Genomic DNA, 26,285 nt, shown 5'->3' with positions numbered 1-26,285 from the left:
ATTACTGGGAGTTCCTAGTAAGTGGGAAACTTCGACACATCTCACGATTTGTTGCCATGCAGATGATCGCAAGGACACACACACACTGTCAAATGGAAGTTTCATTATAGGGAGCAGCTTATTCGCCTGAGCAACATGTTAGCTGTTAGACACTGGACATTGTCAAAACGCGAGCTTGTGTTTGCCTATCAGCCTCCAGTATCTTCTCATGGCTAATATCTTATAACTGATGATGAAACTGAAATTTGAGACACAAGTTTGCCTTTAGTGCAGTGAAAATACCAAAACAAAAAGCAGCTTGTCTTGTACCAGTCACCATGTCATTTAAATCTATTGTCTTTCTAGAGCTTATTTCTGTTTACAAAAAAATCTCATCTGAGGGCTTTTGGCAGAGACATGAACACGGAGGTGCACCTCAACTGTGACAAACGCACTTGTGACTTGTTCCTAGATCTTTCACATGGTTTGGAATTTTAAACATTGATGGAAAACTATTTAAACATGTCTTACATATGATAAACTTAATTTGTGTGGAACATTTGTCAGGAAAGAGAGCCTCAGGTAAATTTTATCGAGCTTCAGAGTAGTTCCTGAAAGACTACCCAGGCTGAACCGAGAAACCATAACAATCCAAATGTCCTGATGCAAATCAACAGAATACCATTACAATTCCTCTTGGACCATGGACGGGGATCCTTTTAAGTACCCACCATGTTGTCTTATTTATTAGCCAAGATAGTCAATTCAGCACATTTAATACTAAATACAAGGCAATCCCTCATCATTTTATGAAAGAGCACTCTGATTATGAATAACAGATTTTAGCTAAGTTAAAAGATGATTTACAATCAATTTTATATGATTGCTAACTTTCTTAAGGATGAAGGAAACACAGTGGATCCAATTCATCTTTCTAATGACCTTGTGAGAAGCTGCACATCATTCACCTATGCAGTAGCTCAATATCCCAAATAATGTTTGAAGTCCCACTTCGAAGGATTTACAATTTTTGTGCAACAACTCTCCTTCCATTTGGAATTACTTATACAGGCCACTGTTTGATGGAACAGCCTCCAACTGATTGTAGTTTCATTGTACTCATGATCTCAGCCACTTACAGCAAGGCCACTATTAATATTATTTGCCATTATGTTCATCCTATCAACAGGCCCACAATTCTGGGCCCAGACATCACTGCCAGAAACAGATTCCTGCAACTGTAGGCCTTGGCCAGTTTGCTCATAGATACCATCGTGCTCTCTGACCTGAACTGCCATGCTGCTGGACATTCAACATTTTGTTCAAAACAGATCAGAGTTGACTTTGGACTAGTTTTAACTGAGTCCATGCAGTTTTTAGTACTTCTTAATCATTGACAGTTAGATGACAATCAGCATTCCACACATTTCCTAAATGAATACAAATCTATTTTCCGAAAAGAAGGAAGCTCAGTATCAAACTTCAACCTAAAAGAGCTGGAATGATGCAAGTGATCCAAGCAAGTCAGAGAAATTCTTCAGTTTCTATGATGGAGTGATCTCTGTGCCAGTCTGAAGATGTTGGCTGACAAGGTACACAGAGTAATACACATGATGTTCACTGATAAAAGTGAACTGGCCATGAGATTCCTCACCTCCTCCAACCCAGACCTCATGCCTAACTTTGTCAAGTCCTGGTTCCAGGTGACAACATTCAATGATATAGCATCTGCTGAAATATTCATCATGGGTCTTTCGAGAACGTTCATTAGCGTGACATGTCTCTCCAGAATTCTTAATCCTGGCTCATAAATGACTTTATAAACAGAGTCTCAACTCAATCAATAACTACACAGAGCAGGCCAATTGCCTTTAACAGGTATATCAGAGATAGGTTTCCCACATTTCCCATATGAATTACTGAAGACTAAATATATTCAATATATAGAAAACCTCTGCAGCGAGAGTCATAATTTAGGAAATGGTGAGAAATCTTTAGTTGAACATATGCATTTCGCTGACCAGAAAGGGAACTCAAAAGAAAGGAAAATTCATGTTGTGACAGGAGCTGGTCTGTAATTTCAGAGTTCATGTGGCTGCAGGCTTCCTTCTGCGGGTCATCAATTATATATGAAAATTTATGTTTCATTTTGCACCCATTTGACATGGTTGGTTTTTATGAAGGTGACTAAAACAACATGCTTCACAACATTCTTATTCAGCTACTTTTGGTTATACCTGAACAGCCAATTGGTTTGGACCATATCTTGTTTCCTTAAGGAAAGGTACAGTTACAAAAAACAAATGTGATCTGTAACCTTGTTTACTATTCTCTGACTGCATTTTATGGGATCTTACTGTAATTCTAGATCTCAGGATTTGGGAAGCTATACATTAGTTATTGTCTGAGGAACAGGTACCAGTTTCCCTTTATTTTTTAAAAAAATTCATTTTGTGGGATGTGAGCATCGCTAGTATTTATTGCCCATCCTTAGTTGCCTTTGAGAAGGTGGTGGTGAGCTGCCTATGTCAAACGTTGCAGTCTACCTGAAGGTTGACCTACAATGCCATTAGGGAGGGAATTCCAGGATTTTGACCCAAGAAACTAAACTGCAGAATTCACAATGACAGAAATTTTGTAAAGTGGTAAATTCTACGTAACGTCTAAATTTTCTGAAGTGTGCCACTCGAGGGCACTGTGCATGAGAATTCAATGTGCACCAACATTCTATCATTTTTACTTGTTACTTAACAAAATCATAAAATGAGGCACCACTTACCTTCTGTAAGTAGACCTGTTGCCAATCAATGCCTTTAAAAAAAGGGTGTTCTTTCACTTCTACTGCTCTGTAGAGACAAAATACATTCATCACCTGGCATCAAACAACAAATTATAATCAGTAACTGTTGCATTAAGAAACAGGATGTAAACTCTAACACTGGCACTGTGTAAGAAGAAATTAGTTTCTAGTCTTTCCATGTAATTGAAGTCCTTCATCCCTAAACCTTTGTAGTAAAATCTCTTCTGGACTCTGTCCAAGACTTTGAAAGAACGTGAGGCTCAGAATTGAACAAAATAATCCAGTTGAGGTCTAACAAATGATTTAAAGGTTTAGCAGACGTTTGTGTCTTCTCAACTTGTCCTAATATCAGTGGTACTGGCATCGGGCAACAATAAATCACAAGCAGAACTGGCAATGAGCAAAAACAAGTTATTAATGCCGGGAAGAACGGGGGACAATACATAATCATATATATCGTGGCACAAAGCAACTAAAATATAGTAGTTAAGCCCAGCGCTTAAAAGGAAGAAACAATCAGTAACCCTAGGCATAAGCAACAAGAAATCAAGCCTGGCAATGAGCAACAAATTATAATCATTAAATGCAGTTTTCAGTGTCAAAGCTAATTGTTAACCCTGGAACAGGAACAAAATATAATCACTAACACTGACACTGACACAAAGAAACAAGGAGTAATCTGTAAAACTGGCACTGAATACTAAGATATCAGTAAACCTGACATAGAGCAAAGAGGTCTGATCAGTAAACTTAGCACAGAGCTATAAAATATGACCAGTAATCTTGGCCCCAAGCAATTCAGTATCAATAACCCTGGCACAGAGCAAGACAATATCAATAACCCTGGCACACAGCAACATTATATCAGTAAACCTGGCACAGGAAAATATAGTATCAGTTAGCCTGGTGCTGACAACCAGCTAAGTTCAGTAACTTTAGCGCTGAGCAGTAAGATGTGCCTAAACCTGGTACTGAGGAATACATTATGTGTAAATCTGACACTGAACAACAGGTACTATCATCAACCCTGGCACTGAGTAATACAGTATCAGTAAATCTAGCGCTGAGCAATAAGCTTCCATTGTTATCTCTGGCTCAGTAATATAGTATCATCAGTATGCTTGATAATGAGCAATAAGATCTCACCAATTTACTGAGTCCCCATTTATGTTTGTCCAATTTTGTGTTGCTTTGTTTCAAAGTATTCCAGTATATGGGGTTGTATGCTCGTTTAAAGATTTGCGAGATGCAGTTTTGCACAAGTATTACATCAGGATCCATGATCCAACCAGTGTCATTTTGGACTGACCAATTTTTAAATCAATCTGTTGCTGCTGACCCTCCAAAATGCAGCGTCACCTTCTTACTGCCAACCCCAACACATAGCCTTTCCTAATCCCTAAATTAAATTGTTGCTGATGCTTTAACTTGTGACCTCTGCTGCTGCAAAGCTCACCCTCTCATTGACATTGATCTTTCGTCATGCTGAAGCTCGTGCTCCATGACTCAGTTGCTTGTCACTTCTCTCTCCTGCAACCTTGCTTTTACTGAGGGAATTGCCATAATGCTAGGGCCCTGAGAGTGTAACTACAGTGTGGATATCAATTAGAACAATCATAGTTCAGCATTTTTGCACAATAAAGGACCTGCTTCATTTCCAGGGTTATACAGTAAATCCTTATTCAGAGCTCTAGTTCAGTATTTGAACATTGTAAATGTTAACTGAAATGATTGTAAGCAAATCACACTTTCCCATTAAGCCATGGTTCTGGCCTATCTCAGATCCAGACAAGACCATCACAGAACAAAGACACTAAGCTTTGGAGCTAGAGCTCTGAGGTTGCTCAAGTGCGGGTGCCAACTGTGTGGAATGGTGAAACTAAAACTGTTATAATTAACATCACCATTATTGTCACATCCAAAAGGTTCTAGGATTGCTGCAGCTCTCTCACTCACAGCAAGGGTTCAGGAGAGAGAAGTGGTGAGCAGCAGACACAGGGAAGAGGAGTTAGGCATGAGAAAAGGTAAGTGAGAAGGTGAGACTGAGAGTAGCAGAGGCTACAAGAAGAGCTGGCGAAGAGCAGCCACAAATTGGAGGGTTTGCAAGAAGCAACTGTAGCAACCAGGATGGTCAAACAATGCAATGTGTCCCAAACAGGATCAGCAGTGAGTGGAAGGCAAGTAAAAAGTTTCCATATTGTATAATATATTCTTAAACTTATTTTACATCATTGATTTTAAATATTACATTCTTAATATACTGAAGTGGAAATTTAACCCTGTAAAGTGTTTCAAGTTACAAGACAATGTTTCAATTTTTTCTGATAAGGAGGCTCCTACAGAACCTCACTACAGGTTTTACAATGGTGTCAATGGGAAAATGTGATTTGCTTAAAGTGATTTCACTGAACATTAACCATGTTTGGGAATACAACCAAAATGCTACATGAGAACTTACTGTATAACCATGGCAGAGAACAAGTGGTAATCATTAAAATTGACACTGAGGAAAAAATCCATTACCAAAATGGCACTCTATACCAAGTTATCACAAGCCTTGGAAATGAGCAATAAAGTATCAACTAATAAGGTATTGACAAAGATACAAAAACTAAAGTCTGTATGAAATATACATGCACGCAAATAGTATCTGCAATAAGCCAAATAACTGATTAACCTGTAGAAAGACATTATTAAATTTGGTGTTACCTAGGAAGGTACCCCTGCTGCTCAGCAACAAGGTAACAGCAGTTACTCTGACACTGAGCAAGGAAGTTTCACAATTAGCTATGACAGTGAATAAGACTAAATCAATCATAAATCTGTCATCAAACACAACATAAACAGTAACCCTGCCACAAAGAAACAATTGATGATTAACCTGGCACTGAGCAACAAGATTAACTCTGACACTCAGCAATCCAATTTCCACCCTTGGCTCCATTTTACACATTCTATTGCAGACCCTTCTCTTTGTGAGCTTTTTCCAGAAATATTGAATGTGAAGTCATCAACTAACATTCATTATGAGGCCCCCAACTCCCAGTTTCCCAGCCAACACTTCCTCAGATGCTAAGGATTCCATTTCATCCTCCAGGTTTGTCCATCTCTGCTGTATCTGTCCTCCCCAAATGGTTTTTCCCCAACCAAGCATTTATCTGCAAGTCCATCAGACAGAGTAGAATTAGGCCATTCAGTCAACTGAATCTGCTCTGCTATTCAATCATGGATGGTGTGTTTCTCCACCCCATTCTCCTGCATACTCCGCACAACCCTGGATACCTTACCTGTCAAGGACCTATCTATCTCTGTCTTAAAAACACTCAATGATTTGTCCTCCACAGCCTTCTGCAGCAATGAATTCCACAGATTAACCATCCTTTGGCTGAATAAATTCCTGCTCATCTCAGAGCTAAGGAGGTGTCCCTTCACTCTGTAGTTGTGTCCTCAGGTCCTCGTCTTTCCTCCTGGTGGAAACATCTTCTCCATGTCCACTCTATCTAGGCCTCTCAGTATTCTGTAAGTGTCAATAAGAATCCCCTTGTCCTTCTAAACTTCATCAAACATAGACCCAGAGTCATCACCTGCTCCTCTAATGACAACCTCTTCATCTATGGAGTCACTCTTGTAAACCTCTTCTGGACTCCCTCCAACCTCAGCACATCCTTCCTTACATACAGGACCCAAAACTGTTCATAATATTACAAATGCAGTCTGACTAGCCCTGATTATTCAACCCAGAACACCGTTTGTGCTTTTTACCCATATACTTTGATATCCTTTAGCCCCAAGAACTATGTTTAACTCCTTTTTGAAAATGTTCAAAGTTTTGGCCTCAACTGCATTCTGTAGCAGAGAATTCCACAGGTTTACTATTTTTTGGGTATAGGGATTTCTTCTCATCTCAGTCTTTAAACGGTTTACCTCATATTTTTGGAATGCGATTCCATTTTTCTGGGTTCATTAGTCTCAGGCATAGATTTATGGGGGGCTGGTTAGCTCAGGTGGCTGGATGGCTGGTTTGCACGGCAGTGCAATGTCAACATGGCGAGTTCAATTCCCACACTGGTTGTTTCTCAAATTAAAGAGCAACCTAATTCTATGGGGACTTTATATTTACCTGCAAAAAGTTTAGGTTTCTAGAAGATCCCCATTCTAATCCAGTAAATATCGTCATAACTAATCCAGTCTCTCTTCAGATGTCAGTTCTGCTGACCCAAGAATCAGTCACATGAACACAGACGGATTGAGTCCTAGAATGACGGAGGGGCTGAAGTCCCAGAGCGGCGGCACGTGGGGAATCCTAAGTGGCATGCAGTGGAGGTGAATCCCGGTACAGCGCAACATATCTTGCTGCTAGGCAAAAATGAGGACGGCAGATGCTGGAGATTAGAGTCGAGAACGTGGTGCTGGAAAAGCACAGCTGGTCAGGCAGTATTCGAGGAGCAGAAAAAATCAACATTTTGGTCAAGAGCCCTTGTTACTGCGAGTGCTGGTGAGGAGTGGACTGGAAAGCTGGAGCAATGTTGGGCTTGAGCCTGGTGTCTTGTGCTGGGCTGTTGCTCTTGGTGAGAAAATTCGTAAAGCCAAAGTACAAAGGGATCTGGGAGTGCTAGTTGAGGATTCTCTAAAGGTAAACATGCACGTTGAGTCCGTGATTAAGAAAGCGAATGCAATGTTGTCTCTTATCTCAAGAGGGTTAGAATATAAAAGCAGAGATGTGCTACTGAGACTTTATAAAGCTCTGGTTAGGCCCCATTTGGAGTACTGTGTCCTGTTTGGGTCCCCACACCTCAGGAAGGACATACTGGCACTGGAACGTGTTCAGCGGAGATTCACACGGATGATCCCTGGAATGGCAGGTCTAACATATGAGGAATGGCTGAGGATCCTGGGATTATATTCATTGGAGTTTAGAAGATTAAGGGGAGACTTAATAGAGACGTACAAGATAACACATGGCTTGGAAAGGGTGGACGCTAAGAAATTGTTTCCATTAGGCGAGGAGACTAGGACCTGTAGACACAGCCTTAGAATTAGAGGGGGTCAATTCAGAACAGAAATGCGGAGACATTTCTTCAGCCAGAGGGTGGTGGGCCTGTGGAATTCATTGCCACGGAGTGCAGTGGAGGCTGGGACGCTAAATGTCTTCAAGGCCGAGATTGATAGATTCTTGTTGTCTCGAGGAATTAAGGGCTACGGGGAGAACGCTGGTAAGTGGAGTTGAAATGCCCATCAGCCATGATTGAATGGCGGAGTGGACTCGATGGGCCGAATGGCCTTACTTCCACTCCTATGTCTTATGGTCTTATGGAATTCTGTATTAGACTGTAATGTAAATCCTTTTCATAATGTTATAACTACTTCATTCCCAACTCATTCTCTGACAACTGTAAGTAATGTTACTACTTTCTTTTCCTTTTAATCCACTTTTGTATAAAAGATTTTTTTTTACTCTGCATGTAAGATTTGTACCTAAGATGGTGCCAGTAAAAGCCATTGTAAAACTTTTCAATGTACTCCTATACTTCTGTACTGGAGTACAAGTGATAGTAAAAGATATTAAATTCTGTTCAATAAGAAGCCCAAAACTGTACACCAAACTCAGCAAGGTCTTGTCCAATTGAAGCTAGAAATCCCTACACCTGTATTCAAATCCTCTTGTTATGAAGGGCAACATACCATTTGCATTCTCCACTGTCTGCTGTACCTGCATGTTGACTTTCAGTGACTGCTGTATGAGGATAACCTGTTGCACCCCCACACCCAAAGTACAACGGAAGATCAGGATCGTGCTGGCAGACTGAATTTTCTTCCATTAGACTCCAAAGTAAATATTAGAGGTGCTGGTTCTCTTGTCAGAACTTTGAATTTTCTGTCAGAACTTTGTTATTTGATACATGGAACAGCTAGGAACCATATTAAATGCAGGTCATGGGATCTCTCTTTCTAATGGCTGTGTGAAACCATGGCTGAATTGCATACTGTTTACTAGCTATAGGAAAATTGTAAGATGTCATCGATTTTGGTCAGAACTGCTGTTTCACTTACCTTAAATATTTGATATTCAGCTACACAAGTTTTTTTTTTAATTCACAGGAATGCTTTCTTTCTGAATGACTCCATTATCATAATTTCCTTTACATTATCAATATTTTCCTCCAACCACTGACCCCACAGTATTTCTTTACCCCTGACAAATCCGACAAATGTTTGATTAGGTTTCTTTCTTGTAGTCCTAAATTTCAATTGATAAGTTTGAGGCACAAACTCATAACCATTGAGTATTGAAACTTTGCCAGTTTCATATTTTGTAGGTTGTACAACTGACAAAATGATGTACACAGTCATAGCTGTACTTATCTCAAAAATCTCTTAACATTAAAATCCAACTTCTTGGCCACTACATCTGTCTGGCTACCTTTGCAAATAAAATAGCTTTTGACTCCTTCCTTACTAAAATTGGTTAAATCAAATCCCTCATCGGAATCAGAGACAATCTCTGAACAAATACCTTTTAAGCCTTCTTTATTCTAAGTTTTTCTTTTGCTAACTCATTCTCTAATTTCCCCGTCTCTTCAGAGTTCAAGTCCTTGTAATCCCATCTCCCTTTGCTCTTCTGTTTCCTCTCTCTTCATTATCCCCATCCTTTCTATTTTCCTCAACATCAGATTTTCTTAACTTTATTTCCACCTATTTTTCTCTCTCCTTCAATTCAAGACTTGTTATTTCTCTTTCTTGCAGTTTTTTTTCATTTGTAACTTCAATTTAGATAATTCGAGCGGTGACATCTGGATTTCAGGTTTAATTTCTTACCGGACTAAATGTTAAATAATCATTTGAAGCATCTCATCCTTATGTTTTTACTTCTATTTTCCACATATTGCTAACTCTTTCCATTTAGCTTCAGTCAAAAATTTTAAACAATCCACTGTTACTTATTTGACTTCCAGAAAACTCTTAGTAACATGCAAATCCATCTTCAAATTTCATGCACGTTTCTGTCCAGAATTACTTTGTTGCCATTACATTTATAGGAAACAGACCGACTCATAGAGCATGTAAACAGACCCTTTGGTCCAAATAGTTCACACTGACAATGTTCCCAAACCAAACTAGTCCCACTTGCCGGCATTTAGCCCATATCCCTCCAAACCTTTCCTATGCATATACTTATCCAAATGTCTTTTCAATGTTGTGACTGTACCTGTATCCATCACTTCCTCTGGCAGTTCAGTCCACATACAAACCACAATCTATGTAGTAAAGTTGCCCCTCATGTCCTTTTTAACGCCTTTACCTCTTACCTTAAAAATACATCCTCTAGTTTTGAACTGCCCTACCCTAAGGAAAAGATCCTTGCTATTCACCTTATCTATGTCCCTCATTATTTTATAAACCTCTACAAGATCACCCCTCAATCTCCTATGCTCCAGTGAAAAAAAAGTCCCAGTCAATTTAGTCTATTTTTATAACTCAAACTCTCCATTCCCAGCAACATGCTGGTAAATATTTTCTGAACCCTCTCCAATTTATTAATATCCTTCCTATAGAGGGGTGACTAGAATTGCACACAGTACTCCTGAATTCACTGAATTCAAAAATCCTGCCAAGAGTCCCAAATATTATAATCCTTGCCGAAATTATGACTAGATAAGTCAGGTTCCAGACTGGAATTTGAATTGATAGATCATATTTGTTTTGTTTTGGTTGTGATGAGGTGAAATCTCACAAACAAAAACATGCAGTTTTGCCGATATTGTTTTAACATAAAACATAAGTTTACAAAGCAAAATGAATAAAGATAAATTAGGACAAAGCACAATATTTACTTATTACACAATTTAAAAATTTTGAAATACACAGTGAAATATAATCTCATTATTCCCACAAATGCTCTGTTATAGGCCCCCAAAACATCCCTGTATGGGAGCATTGCTCACACCAGAAAATCCTTTTCTCCAACATCTCGATGGGTTTAATTTGACTCCAAGTAATATATGGCATTGCCCTGAATTTAAATGTACCCAACTTCAGAAAACCAGTCTTCACAGTTTTATCCCAAAATGTCTTGCCTGGGACTATCACTAACCCCTTACTCTAAAGCAAACTAATATTCACAAATGTGACAGTTTTCTCCCTTTCTCAGAAGTCAGTTTTGACATGAAAAACATGTGCAGAACTACCCAAACTGAAAGTGAAACTGAAAAGGCCTCTCTCTCAATAAACCAGTACTTCTCAAGTGCTATGATGACATGGTAAGAAGTGTGGGATGAAATTTTCAGGAGGCAGTGCCACTTTACCTCGGCATCGAGGCCATGTCCATACTTCCAATCTCCTCAGAAGGTTCACTGTTGATTTTTGAAGGCATTAACTGCAGTACCACAGCCCCCACTGACTGCTCATGCACAAGCGTCCAGGGCTGTGCACATATAGAAGTTTGATAACATGCATGTGTGGAGATTCAACACTGCGCATACATGGATATTCACATCAGTTCAGTTGAAAAAAGTGGGTGCGGTGGGGAATTTTCGTTTCATTGAAATGTGCCTTGATACTGGAAAGGTAGGAAACCATTGCTGGGATACTTAAACTTTTAAAAAAAAAGGCACACAAATTTCAACAGAACCTTGAGTACAATTATTTACCTTGCTATGACATAAACCTTCCCATGAGCTCTTAAAAAAAAAGAGATTTCCTAACCTGCTTTTGGAAAAAAAGTCACCATGGCTACAAAAATACTTAGGTTTATTATTAATCCTTTCAGACACACAGCAAAGCTATACGTCACTAATTCAAACATCCAAACTTAACACATAGGATATTTAAAACATATAAATCTCATTCCACATCAAACCTGTTGGCTATTTTTTTTTTATTTTGCATCATATAACCCCAACTTGTCATATTTCACACTTGGGATAAGTTTCCTAGCTTTAACTCTTGTACCTAGAGTCATTGGCATCATGAAGCTGCATTATTGTTTTAAGGTCAGGTTCAACCAGCACTTACCATATGATGTACTGAGAAGCTACAGTCTCAACACATAGTGCTTCAGACCTGCAACCTGTTCCAAAGCATAAGGAAATCATAAAGCTCCAGCTTACCCTCGTCCCAGGCACCCAAGCCTCTTTGCAACATCTCGCTGTAGTAGGCCTTCCAAAAGAGACTTCAACTCCACAGAGAAAGAATCTGGTAATTCCACATTCTGAGGCAGAAATATAAAAATTAAACACTATCAAAGCTGACAGCTGTACTATACATTCCTTTCTACTGCACCAAACACCAATTCCCCCATCCTCAGTTACTACAAAGGTCATATTAGCGCAGTATTGACAAAAAAAATCTAACCCCACAAGGAGACATCAAGAAAAATGTCCAGATGCTCAATAAAGGGATTGGTTTTATAGATCATCCTCAAAGAGGCGAGATCAACACTGAAATTTAGGGTAAGAGTCCAGAAAATAGGGCCAATTCATTTGAAGACAACAGTGTTGATGGTGGATTATGAAAATTGATGTGTAACAGGTCAAAACTCAGAGACAGCATCATTCTCAGCCTTCTAAGTCTTCGAGGGAGTCCATAGGGTTAGGGAGTGGCAAGACTGCAATGGATTTTGAGGTCAAAAATGAGAATCTTAAAACTAAGTATTTTAATTACCCTCATGAACCAGTGAGGGTAAGCATGCACAGTGAGCATGAATGAGATTGGAGTGAGTTAAAATACAAGCAGCAACATTTTGGAATGAGCACAGGCTTGCCGAAGATAGACTGTAGGGGCCATCCAGAAGTCTCTGCAATAGTCAAATCTAGAGATGAAAAAGGTATCAATGAAGGACTCTGGGAGATGTGCTGAGGCAGAGTCAGAATCAAAGCCAAGTTAAATTATATAGGTAGAAGCATGCAGTCTTGGTGATGGTTTATAAAGTTAAAAATCACACAACACTAGGTTATAATCCAACAGGTTTAATTGGAAGCACACTAGAATTCGGAGCGCCACTCCATCAGCATCTACAGCATTTTTGTTTAATTTTAATGAGATGTGTGTGGACTACCAACAAAGGCTTTTTAAAATAATTGATGGATGGAAATTTTTGTTCATTTGTTACCGGATCTCAGACAAGCAGTATGACAAATCAGAGATAGTGGAGGAGTTCAACGAGGTGACAAGATATAGCTGAGCATTGTTGGAATACATAGGGAAACTGTCCAGAAAGGGAAGAAGGGTAGATGCCTGGGGTCTCTAGAGATAATAACACAGGAGTGGAGGGAAAAATCATGACAGGTATTTTTCTGACTCCAATTAGATAAATAAGAATGAAATGGAGCAAAGGCAGTTTCATCTGACTGGCTGACATAAGAGAAGTGTTGGATTAGCATGATGTAGTCAGTTAGTAGAAAAGGGATGATAAATGATGATCACATCACACAGTTTGTCTTAAATGACTTTGACTAGGGCTGTTTCAATATCGTGGCCAACAAAGAAACCTGATTGGAGGATTTATAATTTAAAATTGTGGAAATGATCGAAAGGCATTTAAGATGTGATAATATGTTTTCAAGACATTTGGGGAAAAGGGAGATTGGATATAAGGTGTCAGTTTGAAAGGATATGGGGTTAAGGGTGGACTGGAACAATAGCTGAAGATAGAGAACTTTTAGTGGTATCAGTAAATGTGGAGTCCAGAAAAGGAATCTGAGATCAATAATTTAGTCCAAAAATTATCAAGGGAAGATGGGGAGGTGAGTCTCATGAAAATGACAAGAAGAGGGTACCTTAGGAAGAGTTGGCTAAAAGCTGGGAAAGAATCAGCTCCAGAATTAGGACAATGGAGAACATTTGGGGAAGGTTGTCCTAACAGACGAGGGAAGGGAAGTTGCAGAGACAGGTAAGTGAATTGTTTTGATTTTTGTGACAAAAGATCCAAAAAGATCCAAAAGCTTCTACATTTAATGTCAGAGGTGAGGGTGGAGGAGGCAACAGAGGTTGAAGAAGTCAATCTAAAGTGAAGAGAAGGAAGCTGGGGATTGTCCTGCATTCCTTTATGATCTTTAAATACAGAGTAGATTTTGATTTGGACAGCATAATATCATAATGCAATGATGGTATAACCAGATCAAACAATTGATGGTTCAATCAATTGTTTGCAGGAAATGGTCAAATCTGCAGCACTTCATCAGTTGTGATGAAAGATCAGAGATGTTAATAGGTGGGCGGCACGGTGGCACAGTGGTTAGCACTGCTGCCTCACAGTGCCAGAAGCCCAGGTTCAATTCCTGCCTCAGGCGACTGACTGTGTGGAGTTTGCACATTTTCCCCGAGTCTGCGTGGGTTTCCTCCGGGTGCTCCGGTTTCCTCCCACAATCCAAAGATGTGCGGGTCAGGTGAATTGGCCATGCTAAATTGCCCGTAGTGTTAGGTAAGGGGCAAATGGAAGGGTATGGGTGGGTTGCGCTTCGGCGGGTCGGTGTGGACTTGTTGGGCCAAAGGGCCTGTTTCCACACTGTAAGTAATCTAATCTAATCTAATCTTAACCTTGGTTCTCTTTATCAGATGCTGTCAGACCTGCTGAGTGTTTCTAATATTGTTGTTCTTTCCTGTTTTTAATCTCATTGTTCCTTTGGTTGGTTTTTCTAAGCTACCCAAAGAATTATTTTATAAAATCAAATAATCAAAGTTAACCATAACAATGTTTATTTCCTACTAACCTAAGTGAGTTTATCAGTTTATTAAATCAGTTTACGTATAATATTCCAACAGATCTTTGACAGAATTCGGAAGTCATGACCCAGCGTGACAATTCCATTTAGGAAAACTTTCTAAATCTGGAACATTTGTGAATGATGTCTTTGTCGAGATCGGTTTTCTTACCATTGTGAGCGTCATGCGATCAATCTCATGCTTGTCCTTTGTTTTGTGCTGCCGGAATGGACTGTGCCTAATCGGAGGAAAATAAAGTTTATTATTAGACACCTCATAGATTGACTGGAACATTGTTCATCAATTACATGACCATTAGGAAATAAAGAAATGTCAGTAGAAAAGGGAGAAGGAAGGAAAGGGCACTCATCTCTCAATTTAACAACTCAAATGTTTACATCAGAAATTTTCTTTGGGAATGGGGGAATTTGGACACTGAGGTTGAAAGGTTAACATCCTTTGAAATGTGAAGGCTCACATGGAGTGTGGCAGAAGCCTACTCATTGGTAGGAATTATTTTCAACACTGTTCTTTTAAGAGAAGGACACATGATAAATGTTTGCATTATTTTTCTTATTCTTCCCAAACAACTTTGTTTATTACTACAATGTATGTCAGTTATAGACATTGAGTAGCTACTGTCAATTCAACAGTGGTATAATGAAGTTTCATTTTGATTCATTGATAACATTGGAATTCTAAACAGAACAGGGTACTTGGAGATGATTAAAGGCTGTGTCATCATGGTGGGGAGGGGGTGCTCTAATGGCTCAGTAAAAGGTGAACTGCATAGAATGAAAACAGGCCATGCAGAATAAGAATTATGAATCTGGTCAGGTGTGGAATTGGTTTATTTCTATGCAATGACACTGCTAACAGCACATCTTTGCTAGGGAGGCCTATATCGGCATGGAGCCATGGTTTCTGCTTCTCAATAGCTCTTGCTTCAAAAGTGCCCATGTGAGAATTAGCTTGCATGTGATATGTGCTCATAGTTGAATCAGTAAGATATATAACAAAAGGCTATTCAAAACTGTTAGCTCTATATCCCATCAAGAGATAATGATTTGGAGTGAAAGGGAGAAAAGTCAAGCACTGAAATAAATTAGCTGACAACACAGATTCCTCTTCCCAAGACAGTTTAATTTTTTTAAAAAAAAACTCGATTTCACTTTCCATTTCTCCTGAATGCACCAGCTTTGCTGTCCGGTGGTATCCATATGGTCATGTGAGCACCAACAGACCGCCAGAGCTTCAGGCTTAACTAAAACATTGTGCGTCTAAAAACTATTCAACTAGAAGTCAAGTTAATGCTTTTCTCATCTGACAGCCACACATATGTATTTTCCAGCAAGGGCCAATAAACAGTGATTATCATCATAAACGCTGAATAATTTTGCCTTTGTTTCTTTGTTGTGTCCTATCTGTTGCTACAGATGAAACATGTGAAATTCACTGCAAAGAGAGAATTAAATATGGTGCCTTCAAGTTTGTATCTGAAAATGCATTTTCTCAAGTAGTCTCAGGAGAGCTGACATTTTATTTTGACATCTGAGAACACACTTTCTCAGTGTGGAATTCAATTTTTTCATCATTCATAAGTTATACCAAAGAGACAAAATCTACTCTAGTTGATCTATTTCACCTCTTTCATCCTGAGACATATTATCTTTGCTAATATACACTGTAGGTATACAACCCAAAATACTGAGTGGGAATCACCTTTATTTTACAAGTAAGATGTAATTTGTCTTTTGAACCACCAGGTAGCAGTCCTGTTGCACAAAAAAGGAGGTCTACCTAACCCAAATGTTCAATGGGTTGACAAGCTACCTAATTTATTCCCCTGCTGGTTTTCTGACATTGGGTCTAATACCAAAAGGACTCTTTCATTTTTTTTCCCTCACTCTTCTGATCTCTCTGGCTTCTCTGACTTTTACCCTACCATACTTCAAGGCATCATTTATATCAATCAAATTGAGCATCCCACAGGCAGTGACTGCCATCTCTTTCTCTTTATTCGATCATTCTGTCCAACTCTTCAAAGGGCAACATCAAAGAGTATGATTTGCTTCAGCTGTACAGAATTCCATCTTCCATACCACATTTAAATAGCAATGAGTTGTGCTTCATTGGTTGGTTTTCTCTTTGAAGAGAATGAAGAAGAATTATTCAAGCCGCTCTATAATGTGCTGACCTGAGAAAATCTATTTCCATTATCCCTGGATTTGCTTATTTCTTTGCTCATCTTTATTTTTGCTTAAAAATAAAGTCACCAGGAACTTATGCTTATTTTAAATACTTGATGAAGCAACTATATTTTTATTTCACCACACTTGTGGAATAAAGCCATGTTGGTGGCAGAATAATAGTAATACCCAATTTTCTCAAAGTTATTAGTACTCATAATTCTGTTCCATATTTCTCAACATCATGATGCAGACTGGAGGGTAAGCAATTTAAGGCCATTGTCATTCATTCAGTCCTGAAAGTTGAGATATCTGATTGTAGTTTTACTTCTATTGCTTGTTTGCATTTAAATTTGGTGAGTCTTTAGATTTGGAAAGGGCTGTGTTTTATTGCTGTTGCCTCATTCATCAGTATACCAGTAGCTTTTGGTAAAAGCAATTTGAAATTTAAGCAGATTCATAGGAAGATACTTATTTTATTCACTCAAGAGGGGTGAAAGTCGCTGGCTGGCGAGCGTTTATTGCCTGTCCCTACTTGCCCTTGAGAAAGTTGTGATAAGCTGCCCTCTTGAAAAGCTGTAGTCGTGTGCTGCAGGTAGACCCATAATGCCAATATGGAGGAATTCCAGGATTTTGACCCAGCAACAGCAAAGGAATGGTAATATATCTAAGTCAAGATGGTGAGTGGTTCAGAGGGGAATTTGCATGTGATGGTGTTCCCATGTATCTGCTGCCCTTGTCCTTCCAGATTGTAAGGTGTGTCTAAGGATCTTTGGTGATGTGCACACTGCTGCTACAGAGCATCAGTAGTGGAGGGAGTGGATACTTGCGGATGTACTGCCAATCACGCGGCTGCTTTATCCTGGATGATGTCAAGCCTCTTGTGTTCTTGGAGCTGTACCCAACCATGCAAGTGGAGAATATTTCATCACACTCCTGACATGTGACTTGTAGATTCTGGACAGGCTTTGGGGAGTCAGGAGGTGAATTAATCACCGTAGTATTCCTAACCTCTGATGTGCTCTTGTTGTCACTACATATGGTGAGTACAGTTGAGTTTCTGGTCAATGATAACCCCCAGGCTGTTGATAGTGGGAGATTCACTAACACCATTGAATGTCAAGGGACAGTGGTTACATTGTCTCTTACTGGAGAGGGTCATTGCCTTACATTTGTGTGGCACAAATATTGCTTGCCACTTGTTAGCCCAAGACTGGATATTTTCCAAATCTTATTGCACTTGAACATGGACTGCTTCAGTGATAATATTATATGGATATAAAATATGGCTATCAATATGTGGATTGAAAGTATGGCTATCATGTGGTCTCATAGCTGAAAGCATTACTACCACTGATTGAGGTTATCTGAAACATGGGCTATCAGGATACAAAATTTACCATTATATGGACACATTGTTTATGGTGGTCTAATAGTATAAAAAAATTATGGCTGAGAGCATCTACATACCTAGAGCATCTACATCTCTCTTGAATAATGGCTATATGTGGCACCATGGCTGAAAAGTATACAGCTCACTAGTTGTAGCAAAATTGTAAACGTCTTTATGAAGAATGTGTTTACAATTTCACTACACTAAAAGCATAGAAAACAACATTTTCCTCTACAGTACACAAGTATGTGTTCTTGTGGCATCTGATTAACTCAGATATAATTATAGTCACAATAGAATTATGAGGAGGGAAGATATTATGTCCACCCATCCAGATGCAGTCCTTCCTCTAAAGGTTAAATTAGTGTAGATTTTTTGCCATCGCCATTTTACCTTAAAATTCCACTTCATGCACTGATCACAGAGGGAATTACTTCCAGGCATTGACCCTAAATTAATTACTCTATTTTGAACCTGTGCCTGTTTGCCCTGTCTGGACAATTTTGTTGAAATTAATTTTCCTAATATGCTTTCTCCTTATCATTTATCATTTTATATTATTCCATAATATGGTTTAGATATTGTCTTCAAATTTGGAAAGCCTGGGCTTTCTCAGTCTTCCCACATTACTCAGATGTTTAACATGAGGGATCAGTCTTTATGGCACTCAATGCTTGAATACTTCATTTGAGTCCCACAGTGAGAAAGAATGGACAGTCTGATCAAAGCACAAAGTAGTACATCCATCTAGAAAGGTATCTGAAAGTATAAACACATTTTTCATTTCTAAAAACCTCCACTAAATCATTCAATTGGTTCTTCAATTATTAACTAATCACATACCTGCAGCTTCATTGCTTTTACAAAGCAATATATGAACAACAATGCAAGTAAACTCAGACAGTTTGACTACTAACATAAAAAAGCCACTGCCACCTGATGAAGGAGCATCGCTCCTAAAGCTAGTGTGCTTCCAATTAAACCTGTTGAACTATAACCTGGTGTTGTATGATTTTTAACATAAAAAAACCTAAGTCAGAGCATGCAAATTCACTGACGTTGGTAGCTTGCTATTCATAATAATCATACAAATTATAGAAAGATTCCAGCAATGTAGGGATCCATTCCACTTGGTGTGACCATCCCCACTCACTGCAAGGGCAATTCAGTGAGTCTCACTATATAGTAGTCAGGCAAAGTTTCTGTCTTCAATGACTCATCAATTCCCCTTCAAAAGCCAATTCTGAGTCTGCTTTGACCACATTCCCAGGCAGAGCATTCTAAATCCTAACTACTCTCTGCACAAAGACTTTCCTCATATCACCGTAGGTTGTTTTGACATTCATCACATTGGTGTCCTCTGCTTCTCTAGCCTTTTCCCAATAGGAATAGTTCTATCTGCTCTGTCTATATCCGTCATGATTTTGAACATCTGTCAAATCTCTTTGCAACTTTCTCTTCCTTGAGGAGAGTTATACCATAATTACTGCATCTCCTTATAATTTCTCTATAAGTTTGTTCCTTTATGAACTACCAAATCTAAACAGTCACATAATCCAGTATTTCTCAAGTCAAACCAGAAAGACTCTATATTTGCAAACTCCCTCCCTCCAAAAACACAACGCCTCACCCCCATCAAATTCCAGGAAAAATAATCTAGATGGTGACTTCACTTTTTTTAGATCTAATCCAAATCCAAACAAAGAAATTAAGAGCAGGAGGAGGCCATTCAGCCCTCTAATCTTGCTCCAGCATTTAATAGGAACATATTTTTTGACAGTATTCACTCTAGAAAACGACAATGTTGTCGAGGAGAATACTGAGATGCAGGCTACTCGATTAGGTGGGATTGAGGTTCACAAGGAAGAGGTATCAGAAATCCCTGCAGTGTGTGAAAATAGATATGCCCCCTGGGCTGGATGGGATTTATCCTAGGATCCCTGAGAAGTTAGGGAGGAGATTGTCGAGCCTTTGGCATTGTTCTTTATATCGTCATTGTCTACAGGAATAGTGCCAGAAGACTGGAGGATAGCAAATGTGGTTCCCCTGTTCAAGAAGGGGAGTAGAGACAATCCTGGTAATTATAGACCAGTGAGCCTTACTTCAGTTGTCGGTAAAGTGTTGGAAAAGGTTATAAGAGATAGGATTTATAATCATCTAGAAATAATAATTTGATTAGCGATAGTTAGCACGGTTTTGTGAAGGGTAGGTCATGCCTCACAATCTTATTGAGTTCTTTGAGAAGGTGACCAAACAGATAGATGAGTGTAAACCGGTTGATGTGGTGTATATGGATTTCAGCAAGGTGTTCGATAAGGTTCCCCACAGTAGGCTATTGCACAAAATGCGGAGGAATGGGATTGTGGGAGATGTAGCAGTTTGGATCAGTAATTGGCTTGATGAAAGAAGACAGAGGGTGATGGTTAATGGGAAATGTTCATCCTGGAGTCCAGTTACCAGTGGTGTACCACAAGGGTCAGTGTTGGGTCCACTGCTGTTCGTCATTTTTATAAACGACCTGAATGAGGGCATAGAAGGGTGGGTTAGTAAATTTGCAGACGACACCAAGGTCAGTGGAGTTGTGGATAGTGACGAAGGATGTTGTAGGTTACAGAGAGACATAGACAAGCTGCACAGCTGGGCTGAGAGGTGGCGAATCGAGTTTAATGTGGACAAATGTGAGGTGATTCATTTTGGTTGGAGTAACCGGAATGCAAAGTACTGGGCTGATGGTAAGATTCCTGGTAGTGTAGATGAACAGAGATCTCGGTGTCCAGGTACACAGATCCTTGAAAGTTGCCACCCAGGTTGACAGGGTTATTAAGAAGGCATACAGTGTTTTAGCTTTTATTAATAGAGGGATCGAGTTCTGGAACCATGAGGTTATGCTGCTGCTATACAAAACTCTGGTGCGGCCGTACTTGGAGTATTGTGTACAGTTCTGGTCACCGCATTATAAGAAGGATGTGGAAGCTTTGGAAAGGGTCCAGAGAAGATTCACTAGGATTTGCCTGATATGGAGGGAAGGTCTTACGAGGAAAGACTGAGGGACTTGAGGCTGTTTTCGTTGGAGAGAAGAAGGTTGAGAGGTGACTTAGTAGAGACATATAAGATAATCAGAGGGTGGACAGGGAGAGCCTTTTTCCAAGTATGGTGATGGCGAGCATGAGGGGGCATAGCTTTAAATTGAGGGGTGATAGATATAGGACAGATGTCAGAGGTAGTTTCTTTACTCAGAGAGAGTAGTAAGAGTATGGAATGCTTTGCCTGCAACGGTAGTAGATTTGCCAACTTTAAGTACATTTAAGTCGTCATTGGACAAGCATATGGATGTACATGGAATAGTGTAGGTTAGATGGGCTTCAGATTGGTATGACAGGTTGGCGCAACATCGAGGGCCGAAGGGCCTGTACTGCTCTATAATGTTCTATGTTCTATGATCATCCAACTCAGTGCCTTGTTCCTGCTTTCTCCCTTTGGTGCCTTCAGCAATAAGAACTATACCTAACTCATTCATGAAAGCATTCAATGTTCTGGGCACAACTAGTTTCTGTGGCAGACAATTCCACCGACTCTCTAGGTGAAGACATTTCTCATCTCAGTCCTCAATGGTCTATCCCATATCCTTAGCATGTGACCTTGGTTTGATACTCCCAGGTCACCGGGAACATGATTCCTGCATTTACCATGTTAGCCCTGTTAGTATATTACAGGTATCCATGAGAACGCCCTCATTCTTCAAACTTTGGTGAATAAAAATTAAGTACAGCTGTCATGACAAAGAATGCAGAATTTAATCTGATGCCATTTGCAAAGCTATTACCAGGCAAATTACATCTGACACCATGAGACAGACAGAGACAATGAGACATATATAATGTTTGCTGTTTAGTGACTTACCCTCGAAGGAGTTTGAAGAGCATGCATCCCAATGAGAACCAATCTGCACTGCTGTCATATGCTGTTCCTTTCTGTAACACTTCTGGAGCCATGTAACCGTGAGTACCACTACATCAATAGAAACAAATTAAACTTCAATATGAAAAAATAACCTTGTCACATAACACAACGTACCTTAATTTTGTAGCAACAAAAAATGGTTGGGGAAGAAAGGACTCTATGTTCATTTATGAAACATGGGCAGAGCAGCTACAGCTGATGGTGTTGAATTTGTTCAATTATTTTATAGGACCATTTGCGTTAATCATATTGCTTTGGATCTGAGGTAAAAAAAAATCAGTCCGGGGAGGATGGCATATACCCTTGCTTAGAAGAGATCAATTAACCAGATGGCTTTTTACAACAATCGGATTCCTATTACATGATCACCTTTGTTGATACTTGTTCTTTAATTTCAGATGTATTTAATTAAAATGAATTTAAATTTCCCTGCTATTCTGGTGGAACTTGATCTTATATCAACAGCTGAGACTTCTGGATCCTTAGTCCAGTAATATAACTACTATATTACTACATCAAGAGATCATCTCTGCGGACAATTAAAAGAGGCAAGGCATCACGTAGTGAGGTAACGAGTCATCCAAAATAAAGCATATACAAACTTTGCCTCTTATCTTGGATGATTTAGATGATCTCAAACTTGTTGTTGATGATATTGTTGACAACTGAAGGCTAGGGAAAGGAAAATCATTCTGCTAATGTTTTGATTTGTTAGCCAGTAACACTGACAGAAACGTATGTGTGCACATTGGATGAAAAATTTAGTTACAAATGGTTGTCACCAATGTTGCTGAGTTGAATGAAACAGGTGCAGTGCTTGCACAAACGCTTTCCATCTGCAAAGAGCAGGACCCTGTTAATTTGTCTTATTTCCAATGTACACAAGTGCGTCGTACAAACAGCTATTTTAGCATTGAAAGAAGGACAGAAATATCATGTGCACACACGGTGCCTATTTCAACTCAACAAAATAGGTGACAGCCATTTGCTGGCTTATTTCGCAGGCAGTGCCCTGACCAATCACAGTCAACCTGCTTGGTTTGAAATCTAAACAAGGCTTGGTCGTTAACTGTCGATCATCACTGTCACATTCTACATAGCATCACGTTTACCAGAGTGAACTTGTCAATCAATCAGCACTCTCCTGTCATTGAGTTTTCCCCCTTAATGACATTCTTGCAAATTGTCTTGATGAGTGGAAGGTGAAACACTTCAATAAAGTAAGCTTTTATTTTATCAGTAATACTAAAAGGTAGTAGAAACAAAGATTCTCATTTTGATTTATTTATATAAATAGTTACAGTTACAAAGTTTGAGTGAGGGAGTTGCAAACATAAGAAGTGAACAATAGCGAAGGGATATTATATTTATAAATGGAAGTTCTTTGAGGTATAGAGAGCAGAGAAACAAGATCCTAATGACACTGCTCTGTCAAATCTATCTTACAGCAATGACAAATTCAAATATACAATCAGATTTATAGCTGCAATCAGCAACAGCACTAGAAGGCACCTTTAGGGGCTTTCTCTCTTATTCCCTCTTTGAAGCTCTTCCTACGTTACAGCTTTCCAGCAGCTGTGAGGGGGAAGTGATGATTTTTTAAAAAAAGAGAATCAATATAAATAGGAACAGGGAGAGAAACGAAGAAAGGGTGGATTTGTCTGCCAGCACAGAACTGATTTTGTTCATGCAGAGCTATCCACGTAAGTAGGTTAACCAGTACATACACGCTGGCATGAGGCTTCTTTTTTGAAAAATCACAAGCAAGCCCAAGGTCTGATATCCTCACGTGACCATGTTCATCCAGGAGAATGTTTGCTGGCTGTAAAACACAAAATAGCAGGGTGCACGGATCTGAATTATTTTAATTTCAGAGTAGAACTACATAATTTCTCAAAACACATTCTGAATATTGCAACTTAAGTCAAGTGAATGTATCCTTTCCCTCCAGTTTTCTTTGTCATGTGCATTTTCTTTTTGCCATTAGGTCCCACTTCAGACAGTGGGAATCAGACAACAGTGCGTCCAGTCCAGCGACGTATGACTGTTACTTTCATTCTTCAATTTCATCCTTCCTTACTGTCAATGTTCCCTCCAAGCTATGAAGGGGACAATCATACAATTTGAAATTCACTAAGCAGTGCAATAACTAGGCTATATACAACAAAGTGCCTGCAAATAGCAAGCATACCTGATGAGCATGAATCTTGTATGAAGATAAATCACGTTGTAATAAAGTGGTTCCACAAGACAAAGGTAATTTCAAAGAGGGAGCATTTCTTCCCGTTTATCCTGACAGCAGGTTACCAAATAGGGAACCATAGGGAATGGAATCATACTCCAAAAGGTCATACCTCAGAGTTGCATTTGACTGCCCATGAATTGACAGATTTCTGTTCCCTAACCACAGCTTTGGATATAATGCATTCTCAGATGTTTATCGTTTTTATTTTATGGAACAAGTGTAGGCAATGGCATAGTCTTTCTGATAGTTTGGTAAGTAAAATGGGCAGAGAAATTTAAGCTGAAACTCGGTCCCAAAAGAAATCATTGGAAAATCTCTCCATGAGTTCACTGTGCCTCTAACTAGTGAGCAGCTGCATGCAGCTAAAAGAGGGAGCAGCATAATCCCACACTTCGGACTTTCTTAACATTCTCACTGTACATAACCCCCCCATTAAAAAATGACAACTTTGATCACAACAGGTGGGAAGAGATTGGGAAGATAAAAGTTCATATATCCAAAACAATGCCTTGGCTGGGTGTCATTCCAATATTTAGAAATTGCAATAACCAGATATTTCAAGGTACTCTGTGAACTTACTGCAAATTTAAAGGAAATTACCCAAAAAATTGGGATTTTCTTGTTAAGTGTTATTTATTATTACTGAGCTTTGTTGAGGAAAGTGATGACAGCATGGAGGAGGAAAATATTATCCTCATTTCTATATTACCTACTTCATTGGATGACAGATCTGATTTTTGGATTGTATCAACATTAACACCATCTATTACATGAGACGAAATTGCACTGCCTGTATATTCAAAAACAAATAACTTACATTTACTTAGGACTTGTTATTATTTCAGAAGACCCAAACGTGCTTCACAGCTAATTTATGCATAATTTATGCACAAACAGCAACACAATAATGGCCAGAAACTCTGTTCTACTGAACAAAAATATAAGAGCTGCTGATGCTGGAAATTAGGAACAAAAACAGAAATTGCTGGAAAAGCTCAGTTCTGAGAAAGGGTCACTCGACTTTAACTCTGATTTTCTGCACACGTGCTGACAGACCTGCTGAGCTTTTCCAGCAATTTCTACTTTTGACTTTATTCTACTGAAGTTGGTTGAACAACAATTACTAAATAGAACTCCCTGGTTCATCTTCAAATAATGTCATAGAATCTTTTTTGTCAACACAAAAAAATAAGTTTTAGTCAAAACATGACACTTTCAAATGTGCAGCACACTTTCAACACTTGACTGGAGTCTAAATGTTGTGCTGAAATCTTTGGATTGAGACGTGAGCCCATAATCTCCTGACTCAGAAATGTATGTTTTAACACTGACCAGTTCAGACCACATTGAAACCTTTCAAAGATTCAGTCTGAGAGATCACAGAGCTTAGTTAGTAGCAATAACTTTTGCCTCATTGTCGAGAAACAACTACTTCCTTATCATGTCCACTCAGGTCTATGCTACTCAATGAACCATTTTGTTAAGTGCCTGTCGCCCAAGTGGGTGTAGCTGAACTGGTGCTTGCATAAATATGGTGCAATTTTGGAATGAGTGAGCCAGAGAGAAATAGCCTTTTGCAACCACTACGTATTAAATGTTCAACTATTGTGAGTGACAGAAGATTAATTCCAGGAGGTTACACTCTCCATAGTGAATCAGATTATGTGACTAATCAGTATCAGAAAGACTTTAAAGTATCAGAATGTCTGAACATAGAAGAAACATTTAATCCTGTAAAAATTTTGAGGGACATGGATAGGATAAATAGACAAAGTCTTTTCCCTGGGGTCAGGGAGTCCAGAACTAGAGGGCATAGGTTTAGGGTGAGAGGGGAAAGATACAAAAAGAGACCTAAGGGGCAACTTTTTCACACAGAGGGTGGTACGTGTATGGAATGAGCTGCCAGAGGAAGTGGTGGAGGCTGGTACAATTGCAACATTTAAGAGGCATTTGGATGGGTATATGAATAGGAAAGGTTTGGAGGAATATGGGCCGGGCACGGGCAGGTGGGACTAGATT

The 26,285-nt window shown here is 39.2% G+C and overlaps 1 protein-coding gene across 1 annotated transcript in view; it reads right to left on the bottom strand.

Annotated features, from left to right (window-relative positions):
* The window catches only part of grk3 (G protein-coupled receptor kinase 3), a 279,830-nt gene that overhangs the window by 30,274 nt on the left and 223,271 nt on the right, over positions 1-26,285 (bottom strand). The window contains exons 12-16 of the mRNA XM_060843555.1: positions 23,749-23,843; positions 21,962-22,069; positions 14,651-14,717; positions 11,887-11,987; positions 2,759-2,825 (exon numbers count right to left, since the gene is read on the bottom strand). Coding sequence (XP_060699538.1) covers positions 2,759-2,825; positions 11,887-11,987; positions 14,651-14,717; positions 21,962-22,069; positions 23,749-23,843 — 438 coding nt within the window. The remainder of the gene's footprint in view (positions 1-2,758; positions 2,826-11,886; positions 11,988-14,650; positions 14,718-21,961; positions 22,070-23,748; positions 23,844-26,285) is intronic.

This window comes from Hemiscyllium ocellatum, chromosome 24, assembly GCF_020745735.1.
Source record: "Hemiscyllium ocellatum isolate sHemOce1 chromosome 24, sHemOce1.pat.X.cur, whole genome shotgun sequence".
Classification (NCBI taxonomy): Eukaryota; Metazoa; Chordata; class Chondrichthyes; order Orectolobiformes; family Hemiscylliidae; genus Hemiscyllium; species Hemiscyllium ocellatum.
Note: the sequence above shows the minus strand (reverse complement) of the source record. Positions and strands in the feature narration are given on the sequence as shown.